The 22,141-nt window shown below is 40.5% G+C and overlaps 1 protein-coding gene across 4 annotated transcripts in view; it reads left to right on the forward strand.

Moving 5' to 3' along the window:
* fstl5 (follistatin-like 5) overlaps positions 1-22,141 on the forward strand; it is a 213,050-nt gene that overhangs the window by 172,507 nt on the left and 18,402 nt on the right. For 2 of the 4 annotated variants that reach the window (XM_074649144.1, XM_074649145.1), the window contains 3 exons: positions 14,909-14,935; positions 15,164-15,282; positions 19,190-19,339. In XM_074649144.1, coding sequence (XP_074505245.1) covers positions 14,909-14,935; positions 15,164-15,282; positions 19,190-19,339 — 296 coding nt within the window. The remainder of the gene's footprint in view (positions 1-14,908; positions 14,936-15,163; positions 15,283-19,189; positions 19,340-22,141) is intronic. The other 2 variants (XM_074649147.1, XM_074649146.1) reach the window with 1 other exon arrangement.

Raw genomic sequence — 22,141 nt, forward strand, 5'->3', positions numbered from 1 at the left:
GGACTGATGCTTGTGCAGTTTTGATCAGAGGTGATTTTGTCTCTTTAGAGATCTGTTAGTTGTCTCATGTTGCTTTGAGATTTTACATATTAAAGAGCACATTTTCAGGCCCTGTTTTTCACCTGAAAAATGTTGCTAATTGGCATTGAATCTAATATAACTCACATCTGTAACAGTAATTTGTACCTGCTGTGATTATGTTATGTCAGTATTATTTCTAGGAGGTTTCACTTTGCCTTCCTCCAGTAATTATTTTAAAGTGGATCTATCATGCTTTTGTGCTTTTTCCATTTCCTTTAGTGTGTTATAAAGTTTTTCGTGCATGTAAAAGCAAAGTTACAAAGCCCAAAGTCCACGCTAAAGGGAGTTACTCTCCCCCACAGAAACACTGCTCCTGAACTGCCTGAAACACCTCGCTTGACGTCCTGCCTTTTCTTCCGTAACGTGGTGATGTCACCAAGTAACACATTTGCATAACGGCTAGTTTTTGCACGCCCTCAAACAAAGCTAGTTAGAGCGGAGCTGGAGTGGAGACCGAAGAGTTTGGTTCGGTTGACCAATCACAACAGAGTGGGCCAGCTGATTAATCAGAGCAGACTGGACAAAGTAAAGCATTTTTTAAACATTAAAGCATATAAACATGTTCTAGTAGAAACCCAAAATACAAGTATGCACCTGAAAATAATCATAATAGGTGCTCTTTAAGTAGAGAACATCAGGATGATAAGTTAATAATAACAAAGTTTGAACTTTGTAAGTCCTTCAGCCAGAAAGTGAGAGGTCAGTACAATCAAAACCAGACATGTTTCATGTATTTACACCACTCTAACAACTCTGTCTTCATCACATTGAAGTCACAAGTGGTCTGGGATGAGAGAGAGACACAGAGAAAGGACTTGTTTTCAGTTTGTTCAGCTTTACAAGTGTAATTGGTTTAATAGTCACACAAGGTCAAGTAAAGTCAAATTTATTTCTAAAGTGCTTTCAACACGAGTCCATCACAAAGTACTTTACAGCTAACAACTCTGTGTGTGCACAGAGAGAGAGAGCAGAGAGAGGTGAGACAACGAAAGTAAACTATTTAATAAATTGTGTCCATTCAGAATCGAAAGGCAAGTTTATTTATGTAGCATATTTCATACACAAAGGCAATGCAAAATGCTTTACATAACGCATAAACATACAAAACAAATAAAACAGAAAATAAGACAATTTATAAATAAATATATATAAATATATACATATAAATAAAACAAAACAAGTTGTCAGCTTGTAGAAACATGCTCACAAATGTTATATTTTTTTGTGTGAAATAGTGAACTCTTTCACTGAACTCTGTTCTCATACACCGTTCGTAGCTACACATAAGGAAAGTACTGCACTGTAATTTGTATATATATCCCACAAAATCAATTTGTATGTACTCCACGTAATTGTGAAAGCAGGGAGTACAAAGCACGACACACGTTGCATAGGGAGGTCGGATTGGATGCATGAAACACGCTCTCATTCCGCCCAATACCGCCGTTTGGTAAGCATCCCTCAGTATCAGAAACCAACGCACTGAGGCACCCTTTAGCAATAGTATGTGATGAACCGGGCTTTCAACTAACTCCGATGTAAACCCAGCCGAGGCGTTATTCGACGGTCTGAACAAGTGACATGGTATGAATAGCGTGAGAGTTCGTTCAGGGCAGGCAGGAGGGGTGGTGGATGCATCAAACAATCACAAGACAACCAGGAGATCGGTGTTCGTGTCCCGTGTGAAACTAAATAACGTGGACTTATTTTGTCACGTCAGTCTTTAGTCACGTGACTCGTTGTATTATCAGTCCCGTGAGTCACGTGAGATGTTAGTCAGTGAAGTCTCCGATGTAGAGGGGCACTGACCAAGTGGCGGTATTCGACGAGTTGGGAGTGAGTATATGTTGATGGGTGTGACAAAAAATACTGGACTTTTGCCCAGGAGGCCGGTGTTCGAACCCCGTGTGAAACCAGAAGTCAACGTTGATTTATTTGTAACTTCCGTACTTAAGTTACGCCACTTCTGCTGTTATTTTAACCCAAACCACGATCTTTTCCTAAACCTAACCAAGTTGTTTCCTGTGAATACAGAAGTTTGTTTTTGAAAAGACTGTATGCATGTAGCAAGCTGAAACTGACACGTGTTGCAGGAAAAAAAATTCGGAAATATTTCATAAGATATCACGCATTGTATGAGGAAAAGTTAAACAGCTATACATTTATCAATCAGTAATTGCGAGAGAAATATAAGATCGAATGAGCTTCAGATGTATGAAGGCGTGAGTGGTATGGAGAGAAACAGACTAATATTTGAGTGCAGTCCTGTTTATAACTGTGCGACCTCTCATATAAGAAGGTGAAACAAACAAACAGAACTTATTAAATCTGTGAAGAAGCTGCCGGTTTGATTTTCGACCCTGTCTTGTCATTTGCATTATCTTGGCATTTGATTAGCCACTGGAGATGGGCGGATATTTTTATTAGGCTCTCCAATAAGGGGGCGACTGGGTGATATTTTCCAGGAAAGCTGCCAGCGGCCGTCAATATTTCAGTGTTTAAGGCCGGAACAGAGCGACGAGGACTGCTCAGACTTTATAATGTGATGTTCAGCGTTAACACAGCTAACACAACGTGTGTCTTTAAACAATGCAGCTGATTCTTTTTTTCTGTTAATATGTTTAACAAACAGCTGTCACTACAAACATATTAATAATGGAAAACACCCATTGTTTTGGTTGCAGCTGATCTTGCATTGAATGTTCAGAGCATGCAGCTCTGTTCATTAAAAGCAGCTGAAGTTGTTGGATGTGTTACTTTAATCTCCGTCTGCAGTTTGCACCCCCCCCTGCCGCTTCATGCTCACACACTCACTGGTGGCAACCGCTTCAGATATTCAGTGTGAATCTCACACTCAAATTATTCCCCGCATATTTCCCCAGACACAATGTAGTTTTGTTCTTTTCACAAAATCAAACATTTGAATTCTGGTGGATAAAAAAAAAGAGTTATTCCAATAGTTAATGCTAATTTATTCCACATTTTTAAAAGTGATGGTTCAAAATCTTTTAGATTCAAAACCCTCTTCAAGGTCTTAACATGCAATAGACACAATAACATACATAACGAACATTTTATTAACCTCAATCCAACCAACAAGAACAATTCATCCAGATAAAGAGAAAGCAAACATGTTAAAGCTCATAATTACAAATACATACAGATAAAACAATAATTAAAACAAGATAGAAAATTATTATTACAATTCATATTTGTGAGATAGCATTGAATTTCATTATTAATCCCTTAATGTAATACCAAATGAATCTTTCTTATAATGTTAGTTGTTCTCTGTCGAGGTAACCTGACCTTAGAAACAGAATGAGGAGGAAGATTGATTCAGCTGCAGGTCACCCATTAATTACTCTGTCTTTTTTCTACGAGCACTGTCAGGATCAGCACTCAGGTTTTCCAGTTGATCACACAGCGTAGGAAAATCTTTATATATGCTTTTAAGCATATTCTTCTCTTCAGTATGAAACTTTCCATTTAGGGATGCAAAGTCTATTGCTATTCCCGTCTTCACTTGGTCAATTTCCTGCCTACCTTCCTGGAAATGGCATCCAGCCATGGTGGGGCAGAGGTAACCTGCATTTGTAAAACCTGGCTCACTGAAGAAGCAGATGCCAAACGCAGCCAATGCACTTGAAAGCTCATTAGAATTAACTTATGTATTAGTAATGTCGTTCACTGACAGAGCCAGAAAACATTAGCAGTTAGGCGAGCTGGCGAGACTTCACCTGTTCTGGATATCATCCTTCTGTCTCATTACCATATACCGTGTTTCACTCAGTGTGTTTTCCTGCACTTAAAGGGGAAATTCAAAACCTTTTATTTGGATGTCCAATTAGACTTGATGGTAAATGTAGTCAATTAAAGGGGAACCTATTATGCTTTTGTGCTTTTTCTCTTTCCTTTGGTTTCGTTTTTTGGTCTGCAAAAAGTTACAAAGCTCAAAGTCCAGGCTAAAGAGGGAGTTACTCTCCCCAACAGAAACACTGCTCCTGAACTGCCTGAAACTCCTCTCTTGAAGTCCCGCCTTTTCTTCCGTAACATGGTGATGTCACCAAGTAACACATTAGCATAACGCCTAGTTTGGCACGCACTCAAATAAAGCTAGTTAGAGCGGAGCTGGAGCAGAGTCTGAACATTAAAGCATGTAAACATCTTCTAGTAGAAACCCCAAAATACAAGTTTGCTCCTAAAAATAAGCAAAATAGGTCCTCTTTAAAGCAATTAATTCCTCAGTGTGTGCTGTATTGACCGAGACAGCTAAGTTCTTCTGCTGCAAAATATGTTGTTCTTCCCGCATTCAGTCAGTGACATAGTTGGATGTTAGGAAGAACTACAGGCTGCTATTTCAGCTTGTGTTTCTCTGGGTAACCAGGGGGCGCCATGCTCTACATGCCACTCAAAAACAGAACTTCCTTATGTGCTCGCTTGTATTGCAAACTCACTGTGTTTACAACAGCGAAAGTAAGTAGTGGTGAGAGTATACGGCCGATGAAAATGCAGCTCGCAATACATCCTGTAGGCTCTGTCAGCACGACTATGCAAACAAGAGAACTTGGCTTTTCTCGGTCAATATAGCACACAATGAGGAATCTATTGCTGCAATTGACTACATTTACCATCAACACTGATTGGACATCCACATAAAAGATACGAAATTTTCCCTTCAGGTGCCATGTCAGTTCTCATTTGTTAAAGTGCAAGGTTTTTGACCAATTACGACTAAAATCTAATCAAAAAGTCATCTATGTAGAACATCTGTGTACCCCACTTATGTCACTTAAATCACAGTCATGTCAGAATCCTCCTTCAAACCTCCAGGCTGGAGGACATGAATCCAGATTAGCTCCATATGGCGAGGCTCTCTAAAGCCATTGGTCCAGTTATTACCCGTCTGTAGATCATGTGGTTTGACATCCTGTTTTCAGGGAGATACTACAGGGACAAAAATTATGGAAATAATGTAATCAACGAAGGTTTGACCTTAAAGGGATAGTTTAGGTGTTTTGAAGTGGGGTTGTATGAGGTATTATCCATAGTCAGTGTATTACCTACAGTAGACAACGGTCGGCACGCACTCAGTTTGGAGAAACAGACGGGAGTACCAGCACAGGAGCAAAGCAATGTACTGCTGTGGATGGGGACAAAACTTATTTTATCAGTTTAAGTGCACACTATATTTAGAATATTTTCACCGGTTTATCTTGCGGTCAGACAGCCCTTTTCCAAAAGGGGAACTGAAGCCGTTGTATCGATCTATGCTCTCGCCAAAGCCACCAGACTCCATCGAAAACAAATTTTACCTCGCAGAACACCGGAGTTGCTGGTTTACCGCTGCCACGATCAGTTAACTTGTTGATGAATTTTTATTTGGTGAATCCAAGCTAACCCTTTAAAACACCAAAATCACACAGTAGTGCAAACAAACTAACCGATTGAGGCAGCAGTAGACCAGCCACTGCCATGTTCTGCAAGATAAAATTACTGGGTTTTTTTCAATGTAGTCTGGTTCCTTTGACAAGATCATGGAAAACAGCTTCAATTCCTCGCCGGAAACATCGACTGTATAGCTGTCTGGCATCAAGGTAAAACATATAGCGTAAACTTAAAAGTGATGTTGACGTTTTTAGGTGAGCCTTTCTTTTAGTTGTCTAAAATACATTTTGCTGCTGCTCTCATCCACAGCAGTACTTTGCTTGTCTGTTTTTCCAAACTGGGGGCGTGCCGACTGTCATCTACTGTCGGTAATACACTGACTTTGGATAAGTACCTCATACAACCTCACTTCAAAACACCTGAACTATCCCCTTATCCAAAACAAACATATCTAAAATGAATCATGTCTAACAATGCATAAGTTTAAAGCCAACTCCCCAAATCATCCGTTCCTAATATAACACCTAAACATTGACTTGCTCCCAGGATTATGGACAGTATAAACTATTGGCATGTAATCATCATCCCATAAGACCCAACACACAGATGTACTCATAACCTCCAAAACAAAGGTTTGAACTACTTCCGTCAGATGATTTTCAACATATTTGTCCCCATACGTTTTCAAGCATTCATCTTTCTGGTTTTCTAGCTTTTGCAATCAGTATTCCATGTTCACAAGAACTGACTTTAATTGTCTTCATACGGGTGGCATTTTGTATTTAAGTAGCAGAATCAAAAGACGCTTTCAACCGAGAGTTTCATACTCTGATCCCACAAACGTTGCTGGTGGGCATGTTGTGGCGCCAGACTACCCTTGATCTAATACCACTGATCTGAACCAGACACAGATTCAGATGACACATTGCGATTATGCTTTGGAAATGTTTTAGAAATCTGACTTTTTGGAAAGTAATGATGTCATTCTGTGGAATCATTGTGTTTATGACCCGCCTTAGGCTTCTCATTCAGACACTCGAATAAGAGACAGAGCCTAATAACTAAGCCAGTTGTCAAAGGGCTGAATAAGGTATTAAGCAGGAGATGAACTGAGAAACATGATCTGATGAGCGAGGCATGAATGATCTTTTTTAGATGAATTCACCTCCGAGGAGCTTGAAGGTCAAAACCTTCTCCTCACAGGCGCAGCGCTAAAGTGAATTGTTTTTCTCTCAAATTTACCCGAGCGCTTCGTTGTTTGGGAAAACCTGAGCAGTCAGTCACTAGTGTGAGATCTCTTTAACAGAGTCTGTCACCAGCAGGCAGAGCACCATCCATCTCTGACAGTCTGCCGCTAAACTGGCATAAATATCTGCCCTTCACTATGTGCCAATTATTTCTGCAGTGTCAGAGGATCTGCGGGCCTCAGAAGAACGAGCGTTTGTTGATCCAGTCTCTCAACTTTATGTCTCTATGTTATGCTGCACTTCATGCCTCATATCAGGGACCTTCAGAGTACTGTGTAGTTTATATACCGGCACAAATAGATGCTGCTTTGCCCTCTTTAGCTGAAGCTTGACATTTAATCGCCAGAGATTTTGCGAGATTTCCGATTTTTTGAGTCGGGATTCTTGTTGTTGTTGTTGTTCATGAATGGAGTCTGTTAGTGTGCGGTGGGCTGTTTTGGCCAAATCATTGCTCTTCACACACTATAGAAACAAAACTGTTAAAATTTAACGTAACATTTCGTTATATGTGGGGTCTCTCACATTTTCAACATCTGTTAAGATTTGAAAAATCTTTTAGTGTGGGCCAGCCTTAAGACAGGAAGCAAGAAAATGAAGTTACAGAGAGAAAAGTGGCACTTAAGAGGATGATATCCTCCTCTGAACTGTTATTGTGAGACTTACTCTCATAATAACTATAATAACTATAGAATTACTGTTATTATGAGAGGAGGTATTTGGCCAAAACAGAACACCGAAGACTAACAGATTATATTCATGTACAACAAAAGTCCCGACTAAAAAGCACTGAAAAGGATGTATGGATGAAGTCACAGAGACACGTTAAATAAACACTTGTGTTGTTGCCATAAATTAGCAAGTTGGTTCTCCATTTCTGAGCTCCAACTTACTACTACTTCATGCTTTGTGTTTTGCATTAGCTCATTCATTAGCAACGTCCGCCATGACGGCGGTTGTTGTCCTTCCTGCTTCAGTCAGCTTGGTTCCCAATTGGCTATCGTTCTGTCCCACACGACTGCATCATCGGTTGTCCTCGGGGTTCCCCACACACAACAGGATATCCGATCATAAAATATTGAACATGTTTGATATTTACTCTTAACATACCTCACACCACAGGAATATCTGGAAGGATAATCTTTAGAACCATCAAAAAATCAGGGCTGTGCTAACGGTCGTTGGAGGGGGGGAATCGGGCTCAAAATCGGCTTGATTCTCTTGTAGTTTGTACTCGGGGTTATTATCTTTGTGCATGAATTATCTCAATAAACAGTAAGTTATTCTATGCTTATTATGATGGTGATGTGCTGAGCAGTTTGTGTGTTGCCTGAGATTAAGGTTTCACTGTATGGCCATTTCATCCTTAATTGGTTCTCATTAGAACAGTAATTAGCATAGAGGATACAACATGTATTATACTTGTGCTGTAACAATTACCCTATAATTTATGCAAATAATTAAGACTCTAATGAGATTCAGGGAATTTTTCAGTGGTTGTATTTGCTAATTAATGACTTCCCACATTACATTGGATATCTCAGCACTCATAGATGCTGAAACATTTTTAATGGGCTAACAGTTGACTGGTTAGTAAAGGTTAATGCAACTTTATAAATAAAGTTTATTATTAGATACAATTAAAAAGAGGTGAAAAAAAGCAAAACGAAAAAAAGCCGAGGGAGGTGGTGAAAGGACGAGCTTCTCTTAACTTTCAAACAAGCAGCTGGCGGACACGTAAACAGTTATTACACCAGTTTACTTTATCTCCCATAAATACCTTACCTCACCCTAATGAGTCTGGTTGTTTTGTCAACTGAGCATGTTTTTATGTACCGTAATACTGACATTCAGGTTACTATATCCTACATTATAGCCCAATTTGTGAATTAGGTGTGTATGTAACATAATAATATAGAGTGTAGAGTGTAGAGGAGAGTGAGATGAGGTAATGAGCATTAGGTCGAGGACAGTTCTGCACTGCGCTCCACTCACGACTCCAGGATCTACTCTTTACTCCTTGTTCTGTTTTCTTTACTCAGTGCTCCATGACTCACTGTAGAGGCCCATAAGTAATATATGACCTTTACATACCTCAGCAGGATCTGAAAGTCTTGAAACTCTAGTGGGCTGAAAAGTACCGCACTGCAAAACATCTCCACTCAGTCATGAGTCAGTGCTTCGTCTTTTCTCAAGATACTGAGACTAACTTTGAGACATTTCCTGTAACAACAAAAAAACGTTTGGGACTATTTCATCCTACTGACATAATTTAGTGTTCTTTAAAAAATAATGATACCTAATGACTTGTTAAGACATATATTTTGAAGTAACATATTCTCATATGGTAAATGGACTTGCATTTATACAGCGCTTTTCTAGTCTTCCGACCACTCAAAGCGCTCTACACTACATGTCGGTATTCACCCATTCACAAACTGATGGCAGAGGCTACTAAGGTGCCTAATTTATCTAATCTAAATACTCATTCACACACTGATGGCTATGCCTTCAGCAATTTGGGGTTAAGTGTCTTGCTCAAGGACACATCGACATGTGACCCGGAGCAGCCGTGGATCGAACCACCAACCTTCCGATTGGTGGACAACCTGCTCTACCCTCTGAGCCACAGCCGCCCCCATACAATGCTTTGTGTTTTCCTACGAATATCCAGTGTCAATTTCCTTTTTCAAAATAAACTTCCACCTTCACAGGAAACAACTTGGTTAGGTTTAGGCAACTAAACTACTTAGTTAGGTTTAGGAAAATATTGTGGTTACGCCACACCAGAATTACGGAAGTTACGTGACTAATAAATCATCATTGACTTCTGGTTTCACACGGGAGGTGAACAGCGGTCTCCTGGGCGTAAATCTAGTGTTTTTAAACCCACCCATCCACCTTGACCTCCTCCCCACACATATTTCGCAACTCTTTATACTTGTTCACAATTGCGTGTATTACATAGAAATTGATTTTGTGGGTTTTTTACTTTTCGTAGCCATAGATACAAACAGTGTAGGAGAACAGCTTGTTTGAAGTGTGGAAGTTTCCAAACTTGGCAAATAATTGTTGGATCACTGTTATTGGTGAGTATCCCTCTTACCTCCCTCAACAATACATCATTTCATCCTAATAAATCCCCATTATTGTCCCTTTTCAACCTTTTATTGTTTCTGTTGTATAGACTGTTCTATGTTTGCTCTGTGCTCTCTATACTTTACCCAACTCTATTTTCTACATACTCCTCTGCCTTTGTTTCATTCTCTTTACAGTGTTTCTAAACCATTTTTGACGTTTAACAGTTTGTAGGCTTTTGTTCCAAGCAAACACGAAACGGTTTGAATTCACATATTCAGGCGGAGAGGGAGATCTAATCAGAGAAATCCGCTGGTGGAGTGATTGGTTGGAACAAAACCCTGCAATCTCTCAGGCCTCGATGGCACACAAGATGGGAACTACGGCTGCACACCAAAGTCGGCACAAAGCTGTTTTATTCTGCACGGTCCGCCATGCTGTCTGCTCCATATCCTCTGAATAGAGAAGATCAGCCCGTGCCAAAATAGCGTCCATGTTTCCATCAGCGGTGTCCCTCCCCATCACAGTGGGCTTTCACACAGAGTTGGACACGCTGTCAGCAACAAGGAGCTCTAATCAGGCAGTGACGCTATCCTCAGTGTCAGCAGCCTACTGCCTGTCGACTGCGTTTCATGCTAGAGGCTTTATTTAATGAATATTGTAAATCCAGTGGAAAGTTTAAACGCCTTTAAGCCCTGGTTACAACATGGCAGCTTATGAATATTTCTGATGATGCATTCGGAAAAAGACTGATTTAATAATAATAATAATAATGATAAGAATACTGATCTTTTGAGATAAGTAAGCAAAACCATTATAAAGGCCGTTATAAATCTGAATAAAAGCCATTGTTAATTTACTGAAATAGTAGAAACCTGGCCTTTTCCATCATGCTGCACACGATTTCACTGTTATCAGGTCATTAAATAGGTGTTATCAGTCAGTATAAGCACCACAGATGTGGGTCATTGGGAGCCTACTACGTTGTAAAAGTGAAACTTAAAAGCAACATGTTCCAACACGTTGTGAAACTGAATGAAACATCACGTTTTGAACACAAATAAAAAGGCTTTTTTAGGGTAAGGCAACAAAACAGTCAGATGTAGGCAATAAAACTACAGCTTCTTTACTTTTAGGCAAAACAAACAGTCAGGTTTAGGCAACAAAACTACAACTTTTTTAAGTTTAGGTAAAAAAAAAAGCAGTTAGGTTTAGCAGCAAAACTACAACTCTTTAAGGTTTAGGTAAAACAGTTTAACACTGTCTATAGTACAGTGCCTGACTTCCTCTTAATTATTCCATAATTACTAAGGTCGCTAGAGGTTGCTGTTGTGTTCTTTTATACCTTCTTTCAGTGATCTACCATGTGAATAGATGATAAAACCTACCAATGGGTGTAGTAGGCCCCTATTGACCCACATCTATGGGGCTTATAGCGACTGATTATGCCTATTTTATAGCCTGACAACAGTCTAATTGGCTGCATTGTAGGTGGTTCATATTCATTGCGCAGATAGATATTTACCTCTCCATGTCTCCCATTGCAGTTTTTGTTTGTGATAAGCACATACACTTCAAGTTTTGATGATTCAAACTCTCTCCAGTAACTTTTTTTGAAACTCTCATGGATTTTTCTCCAAGGATTAAGTCTTTTGAATACTTTTCCTCCTAAAGAGATGATACAGCCGTCAGTCCTCCGCAGGCTTCCAGCTCTAATTCTGCAGTCAGTCCTGTTATTTTGAAAGCTTCCTTACTCTACATGACTTTAACTGGTACTGCCGGGCACTTCCTGTTGAAGATATCCCTCAGTCTTTAAGCGAAAAAGCTCGCTTGATCTTGATTTTCAGTATGAATACAAACCGTGAAAGCGGGTCCTCACAACTTTTTGGGTTTTAAGCAGGAGGTGTCAGCAAAATTACCGCAGGGATAACTGGCCACTAACCCCTCAAATATATGCAGCACATTGTTGCTAAAAGCAATGAGGCTGTTAAAAACTCTTTGAATTAGACATGAAATATTTCAGCATTTAAAATGACCCTTCCTGACTTCTCCTCCACTGTTTAAACCTTCAATATTTGTTCATTTTGCAAATTAAGCAAGAAAGATATACCCTGTAATTCCCTTTTGCCATGTGAGAGTTACAATTTCATGACCTTTTCTTTGACCCTGTAAAACTCACTGTGCTTTAAAGTTGAGACAAAGAAAGGTATCACAATGCCTTATGATTCTGAATTCTTCACACTGGATGTTAAGTTTTCTACCAGTCAAGACCACCTAAACCGAGACCAAGTCATGACCAAGACCAGAATGTATCAAGACAGAACCAAAGACAAAACCAAGACTTTGAGGCGGTTGAGATCAAATCAAGAACCAGACCAGTGAATACAATCTAGAGTCCTCTTCGTCCGAGACAAGACTGAGTAAAAATGCGGTCGATTCCGAGATGAGACAGAGACCTTCAAAAAGTGATCTTGAGACCGATCTTGAGACCAAGACCAATCTCGAGTACTAAACTGTTTTCTGCTGTCCCTTTGTGAAGTATTTATTTAGCCATTTTTGAAAGGATAAGGCTGGTGATATTTGATGTTTCTTATTATCTACACATCCTATGAATAGATCAAAACCAACAAGGAGTTGATCTTAATGAGATTATTTGACACTAAGAAAAATATGGTACTTCCAGCTTTATCCTTTAAAGCCTCTGAAAACTTTCTTTCAAATCAAAGTATTCCTCAATAACATTATCTATGCATGATTAATGGACCAAAATCAAAGTTAAGCATCCTTAGGTATCATTTATTAAAGAGTTTAACAGCTGGAGCTCTTCTAACTTTTGCCAAAAACCGTGTGATAGTGTAGCTCCCCATTGCTCATATAGTACCAAGCTAATTAAGAACATTTCAGGGCCTTTAAGAAAGTCAGTCAAGTAATCCCTGATTTTAATTAGAAAAACAAAACACACTTTCTTTATAGAGAATTAATTTAAAAAGAGGACATTTGAGGTGGTAGATTTGGAGAGAAATTGGAAACACATTTAAGAAAAAGGGAACAAAATTGGAGACCGCATTAGAGACGCCATTGATAAATACAAATTTCTGCTGATCTTCAGTTTTACAGGCTCTGGCTAAGACCCAAAGCAGGGGGTCCTGAGGAATCTTAATCCAGGCCTGGATGTACTGTAAGTGAGTGTTGGCAGGTGCATCTGAAGACTTGTTGGCAAAGCTGCAGTAATGGATATGTGGTGTACCTGCCCTGCATGTTATCAGCCACTGCACTGAAAGGAGATTTGTTTTGTATCAGTGCAGGTGAAGAAAAAAAGGAGGAAGACTGCAAGATTGTTTTTCTGCTTCCTCATTATAACTGACTACAACACTTGCAGTTTGTCGATAATAAAGTATTTATGTGGTGCTTGAATTAAAATTAAAGTGGAATTTAAACACACTTCAGGGGTCAAAGTTTCCAAAAAACATCTGGGATAATCTCTGGAAAGCCCCAAGGCGGTCGTCCTGAGTTACATTTTGCATTTGCATCTACAGTGACCCAATTACTCTACCGATATTATGCGTCCGCCGTCTACTGCCACGCCACTATGGTGAGCACCATGGGCTGTTTGGCCCGCTGTCGCAGCTCTTGTAAACAAACAAATTGAATTTATGTAACCTTGCTGACGGGTAGGAACTGCAGAGTCCAGGCTGGCTGGCGAGCGTGGCGTTCCCAATGTTTGGAGCCCAGTGGAAACACAGTTATTACGGCCAGAAAGAGTGAACTCACCGCCTACAGTGGCAGCCGGCTTGTTTTGTTATATGGATGATGAAGTTGATGTATGGGCCCCTTCTATGCGCAGAACAGCCACAGTCTTTCTGCCAAGTGATGAATAGCATCAATACTGTGGGCTATTGGAAAGGACCGGGGCACACAAGATCTCATCTCAACTCCTCTTTTCCATTTTCTCCATTTTGGCACATTTCAAATAAATTGTATTGTTTTTATTTTTGCCCTTCCCTTCCCTTCCTTCCTTCTTTGTCCCTCTATCTATAGATCCCACTGTTTTTGTGTAACTTTTAATGAGCTAAAAGGTATGCAAGGGTGCACAGGAAACCCTTGACAAAGCACTTTTGAAAGATTAAGGCTGACTAACGGCACAGTGGTGTCTCGTTGGCTTTGTCTCCCCCCCTTTTCTTTCTCTGCATCTGTCCAGCCGAGCGAGAGGCTGCGGGAATGAGCATCGCAATCGAGGCGAGATTAGAATCGGATGTGAATTGGGCTGGAGATTGGTTTGTAGGCTGAAAATGCCTGAAAATGGAAGATGGGGTGGAAGCAGGGGGACAGATGAACAATGAGAGAGAAGGTCACAGTTAAAAAGCCAGTGTGAGAGGATAGCGGTGCTGCCGGTGCGGCGGAGGATAAGAATGATTGAGTAGCAGAATTTGCATGGGAAATAACTTTATAATGGCTCTAAATTTTCTCCTTACCACATCCCTCTTTAGTCGTGTAATTTTAAGTAATGGCATCTTTTCTCTCTGAGTGCCCAGTGGCTGCTTTGAAAGCCAACAGCTGGTCTGCGTTTTAGGCCGGCCATTAAAGCACTCAGGGTGTTTTTGTGGCTTTCATTCGACATTTCACATCATTAGTCACCTCTAAGTGAATTTAATGAGAAATTACCTGTTATAGGAGCCGAAACTGGTTAGAAGGAGCACACTAATCCCTCCTAATGACTTATGATAATCATCCGAGTTTGAAACCTGTGGACTACTCATGGGTGTCTAAGACGGCTTATCCATACAGCTCATATTGATGGATGATGATCTAGAATTATTTCATTCCGCATACTTTGGTTGCAGCATCCAAAAATCATAAACTGTTTTACAGCACTTGTAGTTTGTTGACTGCACTCCATTTTCCAGTGTTTGGTATCAAATTATTTCCAAAGCAGAGGGCTCTATCGATTCTTTGTTGCGCTAGGTGTCAGAGAGACAGTTTCCATAAAACTTTCATGCGGCCTGCTTTCCTCTTCGCCTCAATAGGAGTTAGTGTTTGGGTGTTAGCTCTCACAAAGGGACCCCATTGATTGTTGCATTGATTTTCAACCGCACTTTCCTCTTTTTCCTCCTTCACAGTGGCAAACATTTTGTGGCGAGAAGAAGGTACGTCTAGACTGCTTCACTATAGCATTCATTAAACTGAGTTAATTGAATTTTTGTAATAGGGTTACTGAACTGTGATGAGAGGGATTAAATGATTTGATGCTTTGAGAGTAGATAACAGTATTGTAGGCTTATTTCCGCTGCAAATGTTCACACTGTGCAGTCTCAGAAGCTATTTTAGGTCTGCTCTGTGTGTGTGTAACGGGGCTGTTTTTGCTTTCTCTCCAGGTCTCGGCATTGGCAACATGTTCTACGTGTTTTATGAAGACGGTATTAAAGTCATTCAGCCTGTGGCATGCGAGATACAGCGACACATTAAGCCCAGTGAGAAGCTGCTGGCTCTGCAGGTGAGTGCTCGTGCAAAAGATGCATTCAGCCTTTTTTTAACAGTGACTCAATTTTATAGTGATTCATTCTGAGCTGAAATGAACCATCTCAGTCATCTGTGTGAGTTGAAGCTGTGAGTAGGAGCTCTTGTGCCTGACTGATGGCACAGATCATCTTTTACTATAATAATAACAATGATAACTTTATCTATATAGCACCTTTCAAAAACAAATAAAAGTAATTAAGATCAAGAACTTAAGGCCCTGACAAACCAGGCCGTCGGGACAGTTTGGGGCCATCGGTGAGCGTCTGTCGGCTTAGTTTCTTCAGTGCGTCCTCCGTTGTCGGCGATGATGTGAGAAGTTAACATTTTGAAGATGCATGATTTTCATCGAACAGCGACGAAGAATATCTAGAACATAGAAAAAAAAAAAAATTATAGCAACAGACCGCCATCAAAAACAGGACGCTATGCAATTATACAAAATAGTATGAAAATATGTTTTTGTGTGTTTCAGCCGTAACCGAAGGAGATTGGTGCAAAAAGATATATCCACAATATAGACACATCACATTGTAAAGTTGTTATGGCGTACGTGTTGTCAAACAGTCGCCTATTTACACATCCAGCAGACACACGGAGCAACATTAGCATTCATTTTGCGTCTTGTTTATGTCTCCTTATGATTTCAATGTTCACTCTTCTTTTAACGCTGTTTGTGTTTTGGTCCTCACTAACTCCTGAGGGAAATATCCCGGCTGTACAGTGGGTTTATCAGAGCTTTTTTGCTGAAAAACAGACTGAAGTTGTGGGCCGTAAAACCAAAATAATGATCTGAAACATGCTAAAATGTTCTGTAGATTTAGAATTCAGAGGATTCGTCATTACGAGCAACCTCTTTCATATTACACATAGTAAAGTTCTATTGTTAATATAAAACTATTGATCAGTGCAGCTCTAAAGTGGTTGGAGTATGGCTAGCTACAGAAAACGATGCCCAGTGGACACAGCGGCCACATTACAGTGGTGAGCCTGTTATTTTACAGACCACTGGCATTCAGAGGGGGTCTCACCTCTCAGCGGACTCTTTACGGCCATCCTCCCCCCACTGAAACGCCGTTTATCACTAAAGCTTTCAAGCAGCAAAATATTCAAAGCGTGTTTCTGATAGATACATGTTAGATTTACACGTGTTCTCCAACGGACGCTGTCCTCTGAGCTGCTTCTCATTCAGGAGCCCCGGCGCTTATTGGATGGCTGTTATACATAAAGCGATGCCATGAATGCACAACAATCAGCCAAGCGTTCCTCTGAGAGCTGTGTTTGTATTAGGATATCAATCACTGCGAGCGCTGTGATGCCGGTTCCCGTGCTGTCATCGGGGGATTGCTGTGTGAACACATGAGGCCGTTTTCCAGCGTTGGAGCTCACGTTTTCTCCATCACGGAGGAGCATTGATTGATTTGTTTATGGTAATCGTGCAGCCAATCCATTATCCTTAAATACCATAAAGAGTCTTTTACTGTGATGCAGCGGAGAAACTCTGTGATGTCCAATTATAGTAAAGTCAGTCCACGAAGTATCTTTAATTTTCTTCCCTCCGCAGCTGAGAAGAAGCTGAGAAGGAGCGTGCATGTTTGTCTCGCTGCCACAGCATCGAGTCCTGTTGGGTTGTTAAATGGTTCTTTCGTTAGTTAAAGGCACAATGAGTAGGATTTGTCAGTTGTGGTCTGTAAACACAACATTCAAAGTTGGCCCATCCTCCCCAGCTCAACGAGGGTGCACGCCAGCGGGTGAAAACCACCTCCAGATTCCCTCTCATCCAAGTATTCCAGATTTGATCTGCTATAGGGCATCCACAGTTGCTTGAAGAGAGACTTTGTGGTACTACTACAGCTCCAGATTACCAAATTAAGACAATGCAACCCAAACTGTTGGTCTGAACACTAATTATATAGAGATTATAGGCCCTGGATGAAGTTAACTAGTGATGCAAATGAAGCATGCAACACACATTCATGCAGTAGCGGCCATCTTGCTGTTACCAACTAATTGATTGGTCGATTAATTGTTGCAAATCTAACGATTCATTTATTATCGTTATTATTATTTGTGTGCTTAAATGTTAACTTCCATGTTTTGTGCCTGAGGACCCCCCTTGAAAACGAGATGGTGCATCTCAAGGTGTTTATCCTCTAACTACGTCTAAACGCTTAAATTCAAATTGAGTTATCTACCATTTGAAAAAGTGCATAACATTTTGAAATATTCTGAAATCAACATCCCATCACACTTCAAGTTTATAGCAGTTTGGATTGAGACCTCAGAGAAACACCTTGAGAGAATAAACTGTATTGCTCTTTTAAACTCCCTCCGAATGACACTTTGGATGTTGCCGTTGCAGTTTTCTGCCGTTTTCCTCCCCACAGATGATGCTGCTGATGTTGTGTCACAAATATATTAACACTACAAATCATCCCGTGGCTGAACTGGGGAATATCAGAACCCTCGTATTTCTCAACATGGCTCTTTAAATGTCATCTTCCGTATTCACAAGTGCAAATGGTAGAAATCCTTTTAAGAAATGTTTTGCAGTAGTATTTTTTCACAGTTTCTGTTCAGAGGATACAGTATTGTATTGTTCCTGGCACAGTTCCAGTGGTGCATAATACGCAGTAAGGGATTTTAGTGAATACATGAAACATACACACTGTGCTGTATCTGTAAGGCATTTCCATAATAAAGGGAAAAACACCAGTCTTTAGAGGCTGTCAGTTAATACATAAATCACATACATGCTGTTCACCCACACACATACAGACATATGCAACACACATACACAGGGAGGATTACAGCCGCCTCCGTTCACACCCTCAGCTGGGCATCAGATGTTCGATTTCTCACCTCTTAAAGGTGCAATAAGTAAGATATTTACAGCCAAGTAGCGCACAATGACCACAGTGTGGGACTGCAGGGGTTTCACAGAGTTCAATACCAATGACTCAACGATTACTTCACCAAGTGCAGTGTTAAAAACTGCCTTTCCCAACCTGTTTTAGATGAAAAGCACGAACAGATGGTGCTACAACTGGACACTGAAAGCTACAAAGAATTGAAAAAACCTTGTTTTGAAGCCAAAAATGCCAAAAGCACTGTCATTGTTTTAGCATTCTGCAGGAAACGACCTCTCCGCTCGATGATATTGTTGCATGTCTGCCCAAATTAACCTGCTTTTCTCCAAATGAAATACAGAGGACAGGATGAGTGGGGGGCTGAACTACATTAGAGATGAGATAAATTCTGTCAGTGATGCTGCTGCTCCCCCTCAACCCTGATAGAGTTCATACATTACCTAATGCCCTTCTAACTGAGAGAAGTTGGCCCGTGGGAAGGCACCTGTCATGGACCGACTCCGCGGTTGTAAATATGGGAGAAAGAGTTCATCCCTCCATGCCGGAGCCCTTCATTCATCCTTGCTGGCCAACAGCTCCCTAAATCGTCCCACAGAGTCTGGAACAGACGACTGAGCAGAGCCTGGAGGCTTGGAGGGCCGGCGGGGAAGGAAGGGGAGGCAAGCTCCAGAGACAGAAGGCCGGTTCCCGTCGGCCAGGAAGGCGAGAGCTGCCAGAACTGAAAGCTGAACCGCCGCAGATCGTCTGCAGGCTTTGTACTGTGGATTATGTATGGACAAATGGGAGCGATTACAGAGATTTTTCAAGACCTCGCAAAGCTCATTTATCTAAGTTGCCAAGATAACACGACTCACATCAGCACAGCAGATAAGGCTGCAAGTAGTAAACAACACAGAATAACGACTGGATGAAGATAATTGTTTTTTAATGAGACGTATGTCCCTGTGATATGAAAAACAATTACTTGACTGAGAATGTGTGTCTGTGCTTTTGTGTTGTTGTTTTCTTTTCCAGGAGGAGGTGTGCCCCACCTCACCAGGAGAGGAGGTTCAGAGGTGTGTGTGGTCATCAGCGGTCAACATCAAGGACAAGTTTATTTATGTGACACAGCCAACCTTGGATCGAGTGCTCATAGTTGACATCCAGTCTCAGAAGGCTGTCCAGGTAGTTCTCAGGATAAATTGGAAACCCGTGTTCATGTCAATTCAAAAAACAATGTATGGTGTGGGAGGAGTTAACAATTTTGCACAAAGAAGGGGGGGAACTAAATAATTAGGGCTGTCGATAGATTAAAATATTTAATCGCACATTTTTTTAGCTGTTTAAAATGTACCTTAAAGGGAGATTTGTCAAGTATTTGTAGGTAATATGCTGCTTTATGCAAATGTATGTATATATTTATTATTGAAAAACAATTAACAACACAAAACAATGACAAATATTGTCCAGAAACCCTCACAGGTACTGCATTTAGCATTAAAAATATGCTCAAATCATACCATGGCGAACTCAAACACAACAGGCAACATCAGCTGTCAGTGTGTCAGTGTGCTGACTTGACTATGACATGCCCCAAACTGAATGTGATTATCATAAAGTGGGCATGTCTGTAAAGGGGAGACTCGTGGGTACCCATATAACCCATTTTCATTAACATATCTTGAGATCAGAGGTCAAGGGATCCCTTTGAATATGGGCATACCAGTTTGTCCTCGCCAAAATTTAGTGTAAGTTTGGAGCGTTATTTAGCCTTCTTCGCGACAAGCTGGTATGGTATGACATGGTTGGTACCATAGGATTCCTTAGGTTTTCACTCTAGCTTTAAAACTGAGCCCGCTACAACGTAAAAATTGCAAGTTGCGTTACTGGGTTAATGAAATTAGTGGCGTTAAAACAAATGTGCGTTACCTTTGACAGCCCTAGAAAGAAATAATCCTTCCTGCTTTGTAAAATCATCTGTGCCTCCATCTGTGCCAAAAAACCCTCAAGGTTGCAGCAGGCAAGCATATTTTTCCCCCTTCTCTTCCTCCAAATGTTCCCACATTGATTGAACACAACATGTTTCACAACAACCTTCGATAAATCATTACTATATGGGTATTTTCTGTGATTGATTTTGTTGAATGAAGGACTCGTTTTTTTCATTAAATCGGCCCCTTTGACTCAGGATTCAGTTTGATACAATACATCGTCCTTCATCCAGAAACTCAATTGTTTGAGAGCGCTGGACTACTTGCTCCAACTTTTACCCAAAGTGCATGGGGAACTTTATCCTTTCTGGAGACAGCTTGCGCATTAGATATGCCTGCACTTAAAATATTCTACTTGAGTAATAATTTAGTAGGATACTAATACACAAGAGTGAGTGCTGTGGTGTGCTGCTCATACTGGCCCTGGTGAGCTTCAGACATTCGGCAGGAGGCCGAATGCAAGACATGTTTGACTGGCAGTTGACTCCGAAAGGACACTTCATTATGTTAATAATGTACACAACGATGTAAACTTACATTTTAAATTCTATTTATAGCTGATCAGAGCTCAATTCCAGCTTTGGGACCTTTATTGCACATCATACCACTCTCTCTTCCCCCATTTCCAGTCTCTGTCTCTACACAAAACAAGTAATCTAAAAAACAAAACAAAAAAGATTCAGCAGGATTCAAATTTGTAGCCTAGGTTTTGCCAGTTTAAAAGACAAATATCATACTAGTTCTGAATGAATCAAGACCTCCAGTATTTGGATCAGGTAGTTTATCATAAATAAAGTGTCAAAGTATGCAGGCTACACCTGTTATTCCAGTGTGTCAGCTGCTCATCTCATATTCAGGTTGAAGCTGCAGGTTGTGAACATTAATCAGGCTGTCACTCAAAACTGTTTCTGCTTTCTCAGCCAACAACAGCTGATTAAATAGCTCAGTTAATCATTTTAGTTTTAATTATGTATAATATTAGTTACCTGCACATGTCAAAAGCTAAAACCTTTTTAGATTTAATACAATAATTAGAAAGAATACAGATTCAATGAAGTGCTATCAATCCCCAACCCTAGTTTGACAACAGATTACAAGACTTTGTCTCATCTGGTTCAACATGACAATGTGTTTTAGGATCCCCACTTGTCCAAAGCCTTAAAGGGATAGTTCAGGTTTTTTGAAGTGGGGTTGTATAAGGTACTTATCCATAGTACGTGTATTACCTACAGTAGATGTCAACCTGTTCTCACTCCCAACTCATCAAATACCGCCGTTTGGTCAGTACCCCTCGGCATTGGAAAACTACGTACGGAGGTACCCTTTAGCAACAGTATGTGACATACCGGACTTTCAACTAACTCCAATGTAAACCCCTCGGAGCAAGTGACGTAGTATTAATAGCATGAGAGTCCATGGATGGGTTAAACAAACCCAAGACTTTCAACCAGGACACCGTTTTTTGTGTCCCGTGCGTCTTTAGTCACGCGACTCAGTATCGTCAGTCCTGTGTGTTCTGTGAGTCGCTAGTCGTTGAAGTTAACGCCAACCACCACCGTTTCCTAACCCTACCTAAGTGGTTGTTTAGCCTAAACCTTACTTCTTGTGAAAACAGAAGTTTATTTGAAAGGACACTATGCATGTAACAAGTCTATATTGACACACCGTCCCTGGTCCGTCCAATAGTGAATTTTTATTTGGTGGATCCAAACTAACCCTTGAAAACATTAAAATCGCACAATATCGCAAACTAACCGATCGAGGCAACAGTAGACCAGCAAATCCCCTGTTCTGCGAGGTAAAATTACTGTTTTTTTTCAATGGAGTCTGGTGGCTTTGGTGAGAGCATAGATAACGGCTTCAGTTCCCCGCCAGAAACATAGACTGTATAGCTGTCTGACGGAAACGTAAACTGGTGAAAATATTATAAATATAGCGTACATTTAAACTGATATTGATTTTTTTTAGGTGAGCCTTTCTTTTAGGTGGCTAAAAT

The sequence above is a fragment of the Sebastes fasciatus genome, chromosome 10, assembly GCF_043250625.1.
Source record: "Sebastes fasciatus isolate fSebFas1 chromosome 10, fSebFas1.pri, whole genome shotgun sequence".
NCBI classification, from domain to species: Eukaryota; Metazoa; Chordata; class Actinopteri; order Perciformes; family Sebastidae; genus Sebastes; species Sebastes fasciatus.